The 6,000-nt window shown below is 45.8% G+C and overlaps 1 protein-coding gene across 8 annotated transcripts in view; it reads left to right on the top strand.

Moving 5' to 3' along the window:
• Positions 1–332: 332 nt before the first annotated feature.
• Positions 333–6,000, top strand: part of RFFL (ring finger and FYVE like domain containing E3 ubiquitin protein ligase) — a 67,792-nt gene continuing 62,124 nt past the window's right edge. For 6 of the 8 annotated variants that reach the window (XM_060135532.1, XM_060135529.1, XM_060135526.1 and 3 more), the window contains exon 1: positions 333–541. In XM_060135532.1, coding sequence (XP_059991515.1) covers positions 352–541 — 190 coding nt within the window. In that variant the 5' untranslated portion in view covers positions 333–351. Of the gene's footprint in view, positions 542–570; positions 757–6,000 lie in introns of those variants that run through there. The other 2 variants (XM_060135534.1, XM_060135535.1) reach the window with 2 other exon arrangements.

The raw sequence follows: 6,000 nt of genomic DNA, 5'->3' as shown, positions 1-6,000 counted from the left end.
AGTTCTGAGATGTTATGGGACTCGCTCAGTGTCACCAATCTGCACCACGGATCTGGACCCTTCAGCACCTCGTGCAGAGTTCGGTAACCAAGACAACGAGGAGCCGCGGACGCCCTCACACCAGGGTACCGACGCCTGGCCCGGTCTCAGACTCGGAGGTCTCCGCCTCCCGCGGCTGGGCTCCGCCAGGGGGCGCGCGCGGCGGCCGCGCTCTAGCCCGCCGCGCGGCTCCCCCGTCTCTATGGTGGCTCGGGAGCGGCAGGAGCGGAGGCGCGCTCCCGAGGGGGGGCGGGGCCGCGCCGGGAGCGGGGCCGCGCGAGGGGCGGGAGCGACCGGGCCGGGAGGCCGGGGATGGGTGGGGGGGGCCTACTTCCTGGGGCCGGCTGTGAGGATGTCGCGACCGCCCCCGGGTGCCCCTCAGCCCCGGAGACGCCGGCGCGGCTCAGCCCGCATTCCCCCTGCCTGAGGCGTCCGCGGCCCGGATCCGGCCCCTCCCCACCCCTCCCCTCTCAGGTGCGGGCGGGGCAGGCGGCCGCGGCAGGTGAGGAGGAGGCGGCGGCGGCGGCGCTTGGCTCCGCGAGCGCCGGGCCTGGGGTGGGGTCCCGGGGGAGGCCGGAGTCGGGGGCGCTGCTCGGCCTCGGGTCTCGCCAGGCTGTTGTCCGGGGGCGCTTCCTCTGTGCGGGGCGCGGCCTGAGACTCTCCCTGCCTACAGGGGATGGGGGACGCCCTGCCTCGCTGGAAGTCTGCGCATTCAAGGTAGCCCGCACCTGTCCCATTAAAAGTCCCCTCAAAGGAAGCATTTCACCTGTGGGGGCAGTAACGGGAGACGTGTGTTCTCAGATATTTCCAAACGCCCTACAGATCGGCACGTTCAGTTGGCTCGTGGGGGGAAAGATACCGCTTTACAGCATAGGAAACCGAGTCAGGTACGCGGCGGCCTGCGTCTGCATTTTAAGGAACTAGCTTGACCCAGCTTCCTAGTGCAGGAGCCCTGCGGGCGTGCTGGAGGAAGGTGGAGGCTGGAGTTTGGAGGCTTGATGGAGAAGTTTGGGGATGTGGTTTTCCTTTCCCCCCCACCTCCGCCCCGCCCAGGGTCCACTGTCCTCTCTTTTGGGAGTTGTCCTCTGTTCATTTGAGGTGATGTGTGTGAGGTCGCCAGTGGCTAAGACGGAGAGGGACATGGGGCCTCTGTGCAGCTGGCTGCCCATGAAACATTTGACTAGGCTTGGGGAAGTATGCTAGACCTGGGGAACCAGAGCGTCGCAGACGTCTGCTCAGAGCTTGATTTCAGGCTGGCAGAAGATAGAAACAGCAGCATATTTTCTCCTTTTTTGTTGGTCTGTCATTTGTTCTAGGAGAAAAAGCTGCTTGTGTAATCAAGGAAGAGTGTACCATGCTCCTCCCTGTCTACCCCAGGGAAGAATTATTGTTAGCTTGGAAATAGGGCTTTACCCACAACTGCCACTTTGCACCCTGGCTAAAGGCCACTGTTAACGTAATGAACAAACATCCCCAGGTGCATGTGGCCTTCTCAGAAAGTAAGTTCCTTGCCCATCCCTGTTACAGGTGGTTTGGAGGACAGAGACTTCCTGTCACCCCTGTTGGTGCAACTGTTTGGGGAGCAGTTGTGGTTTTCCTGGTAACAGTTCAAGTTACTGAAGTGTGGCCAAGGCTGCCACTTATTGGAACCTTTTTCTAGGAATGGGAGTAGGCAGGGGACATGGTGCTGGGCTGAGTTTGTGTACAGAATTCTAGGGTTGGGAGCTAGTTCACGGGATTTCAGGTTTGACAACGTCTTTATCGTTTTTTCCTGATTGCATTCTTTTTCACGTTCAAGGAAATAGATGATGGCAAGCATTTCTGAAACATCATGGCATATTTCCTAATAATTCTGGACTTCAGAGTACAAGTCATAAATTACAGTTTATTTAGAAGTGTTATTTTCTTAAGTTTGAAAATTGTATATGACAGTTGCAGCTTGATGTGGCAGGGCTAACAGATAACTTGATTGTGCATGAAGCAAATTTCCATGTAATCTAGGACACACACACACATTTTAATGTCTATTTAGTTTGGAAGATCAGCCCACTAAAAACTTTCATATTGATCAGGAAGACAGCTGTTATCCCAACTGTTTACATTGGGATCCGGGATTGTAAATCTTCTAAATTGACTTAATTTAACCAATTGCTAAAATGACCTGCATTAAAAGAGAGCTGTTCTCAAAGAGGTTAGAAATTAATTTGTTTTCAAAACTTTCTCATGGCCAAGCCAGTTGATAATAACTCTGCTTAGCACCCTCTAATAAGAATGCCTCTTTAAGGCCTCTTAAAATAGCAGTGGGAAAAGCATATTCAGTAACCAGCATTTTAAAAGACAAAACAAATGGCAACAATAACAGAAAAGGGCACAGTTTCTTCCCTAATTACATGTCCATTGTGATGTTTAATACAGTCACACCCATCTGTAAGAGTGTTGTGCCTAGAACTTTCTGAAAACACCTACATAAACCTAAGGAGTGTTAACGGGACTAATTCCACCTTAATTTTTTATTCTTAAAATAGTTTTTTATTCTTTATTACTGCTGTTGTTTTAAAGGTAGATTAGAGACTTTTATATTAAACTTGTACTGGCTATAGTGTTTATGTTTTGGGAGGAAAGATTTAACGTCTGCACCTTGAATCTCATAACCCCTGCAATACAGAGCTGAGTTATAATTTAGAGTTTAATGAGAATGCATAGTTTAAATTGCTGTTGCTGAGGTCTCACGGGGCGAGCTGCCTCATCATTATTGTTTGGTAATGTTACTGGTTATTATTTTTGTTTGGTTACTGTTTATTGGTAGTAGTGACTGATGTTTATGTAAGAAAGATTCTGGCTATTTGAAGGGCAGTCTTTTCATATCCAAACACACAACTTCCCATTGCTTCAATAGGGAGGTGGTGTGGTCACTTTCTTGTTTTGTGACTATATTATTTGGAGTTTTAAAATCCTAAAACTAGTTGGGCTCTTAATAGGATATCCTGTTATATCTCACATGAAAGCCATCCTAGATAGGTAGGAATCATTGGCCTTATGTGTTGAAAGACCTCAGCTCTCCCAGTTTCCAGGATTTATCAGTTGCCATGGTCAGGACAGTGGTTTTATCTAATCCTATGATGCCATTCTTAGCTTAAACCCATTATCCTCATTTATCTTCGTTAAGACTGTCATGAAGTTTCTCTGCTTTATGTAGTTCAGGTTGAATATTCCACATTTTTGACACATTTGGGCCTGTTAACGTTCTGAATTGGAGCAGTTAAGAGAATCTGCCTGTTTTTAAACATTTTCTTTTTTCGAGGCAAGCATAAAATCTGAGTTTCTTCTGGGGGAAACCAGCTCTTTAAAAATCTGATAGGAAAACAAAAGCTGGTTTTTCCAGCTTTTTACCAATATGAAGTCTTCTTAACCTTTCCTTCCTTTCTGGTTTTGCCAGTACAGTGATTAGTGATTAGTAGTGAATGATGAACCAGAGGCATTGGGAGATCCTGAAGTCTCCTGAATCATAAAAAGAAGGTCACATTGTATTCAGTGCAGCTTTAGTCTTTTTAGTGAGTTTTATTGCAAGGAGTTCTCCAAAGCCAGCCACTCCTTAAAAGATTAGGTACCTAGCAGTTTCCAACTGAGTCACTGAGGTTCTTTAAAAATACAGATTTCCCAGTTCCACCTCCTGGAGATTTTTTTTTTTTTGAGTGGGTAAGTGATGACTGAGAATCCACATTTTATTTTATTTTAGTTAATTTATTTTTGGCTGCATTGGGTCTTCGTTGCTGCGTGCGGGCTTTCTCTAGTTGCGGTAAGCGGGGGCTACTCTTCGTTGCGGTGCACGGTCTTCTCATTTCGGTGGCTTCTCTTGTTGCCGAGCACGGGCTCTAGGCATGCGGGCGCAGTAGTTGTGGCTTGCGGACCCTAGAGCACAGGCTCAGTAGTTGCGGCTCACGGGCTTAGTTGCTGCACGGCATGTGGGGTCTTCCCGGACCAGGGATTGAACCCATGTTCCCTGCATTGGCAGGCGGATTCTTAACCACTTGGCCACCAGGGAAATGCCGAGAATCTACATTTTAAAAACCACTCTGGGCATCTACTTCCAAAAAGCTCCCCAAGTGATTTTGATCTGCAGCCAGGTTTAGGAGCCACTGTTGCACTGCTTTGAAATTATTTATAAATTGGTAGTCCCTTTAAAAGCATCATTATGTTATTCAGGATGTTTGATTTGCTAGAATAGCCCATTTCCTAGTCATGACAGATAGCAAAGAGCTTTTATAACTTTTATGTAAATTACTTTACAGAGAGGCCCCCTCTGCTGTATTATCTGCCTGGAGTCATGAGGGAGGGTTGGCGAAAGTAGCTTCCTTTATTTCCTGAGTGGACAAATGAATGATAATGTGGAAACCACTGGAGGTCTGAATGGGTAGTCAAGTCTAGTTCGGATCAGTGTTGGATAGGAGAGCTGCCTGGGAATTCTCTGTATGTAGGATTTTAAAATAAAGCCAACCTGCCAGATGTTTCATTTCTACATAGCTGAAACGCTTATTGGAAATAATGGATGCTTAATAGGCAATAAAATTTAGTCACAGGTCTTTTGCTGAGTTCATGGATGGAAAAAAATTGCTGAAATACAGAACCCTCTGAATTAAAGCAGAATCAGGGCATTGAATATGTTAGTTAACGAATTAAACTTGGGAAAAGTGTAACAATTTAGGAAATAGACAAACCTGGTTTTGAGTCCCAGCTCCTCCACCACCTGGCTGTGCTACTTTAGACATGTTACTTAACCTCTGTGGGCTTCATTTTCTTCATCTGCAAGATGAAAATCATACCTGGTAGCATTGTTCTGTGGACGAAAAGAGAGAAAATCTCTTCTTTGTACATTGTACGGAACTCAGTGAACGTTCTCTTCTCCCACTTTCTCATAGGATTTTTATTCTGTAGGCTTAAGATGTCTTTCTAAATCTGGCCTTCTCTCTATCTCTTTCCAGGAATATCTACTCGGTCAGCTCTTTTAGAAAATGCATGAAAGAGTGAGGACTGAAGTTAAGAACTAGAGAATATGGGAAAGAGGAATGAGTCATAGACACTGGAAAAAATATTTTTTTAGAATGAGTGGAGTGTAGGCATATATCCAGAATTACTGTCTGCGGGAATAATGACATTATCCAAATTCTGCCTCAAGTATCTGCGCGGTAGCCTGGGAGCTCAGCTCAGGCTACCAGGCTTGGAGGGTGGCCCCACTAAGTAGCACCTGACGGCCCTTTCTTTCCTCATCTTCCTTTCCCCCCTCTCTGGCTCTTTTGTTTCTCTTTCCCTCTCTCCTCCCTTTCCCTCTTTTAAACTGCCCTTCCTTTCGACTTGCCAATCATGACCGTAGTAATTCGCAGAGTAATTCGCAGACCAGGCCCCTGGAACTCGAGGCTAAAAGAGGTTGCTGGTTGCTAACACCTGTCTCCCAGCTAAATGAATAGGCTCTTTTGTGGGCAGGATGCTAAAAAAGCTGATTAGTACAATACTGGCTTAAAGGACCTATTAATGATCCAACATATGTAAATCATGGAGTGATTTAAAGCCATTTTAGAGATTTGTTTCTTATACTCTGCGTTAATTTTTTATATTGAATTAGGATGTTGGCTGAATTTTTCCATGTAAACCGTGAATCTGTTTATTGCCCAAATGGACTAATTTTTGTCATATTGATTTGGAATCATTTATATTCTAAAGAAGTTTCTACCCTTAAGGGCCTTTGTATTGTTCTGCAAATGTCTAGTGTGAAATACAATTAAAGTTTTGTTCACTGTGCTGCTGACATAATTAGTTTAATTTCTGCTCCTTATATATTTCTCTTGGAAGCTGGGAAATTAAAATACTAGATTTTGCATAAAACTGCTTTTTTGAGGGGGTGATTTTACTGTCAGTTGAACAGACTTAGGCCCGAGGGTACATTTTTTAACATGTCTTACTTAACTT

This window comes from Lagenorhynchus albirostris, chromosome 20 (assembly GCF_949774975.1).
Source record: "Lagenorhynchus albirostris chromosome 20, mLagAlb1.1, whole genome shotgun sequence".
NCBI lineage: Eukaryota > Metazoa > Chordata > Mammalia > Artiodactyla > Delphinidae > Lagenorhynchus > Lagenorhynchus albirostris.
Note: the sequence above shows the minus strand (reverse complement) of the source record. Positions and strands in the feature narration are given on the sequence as shown.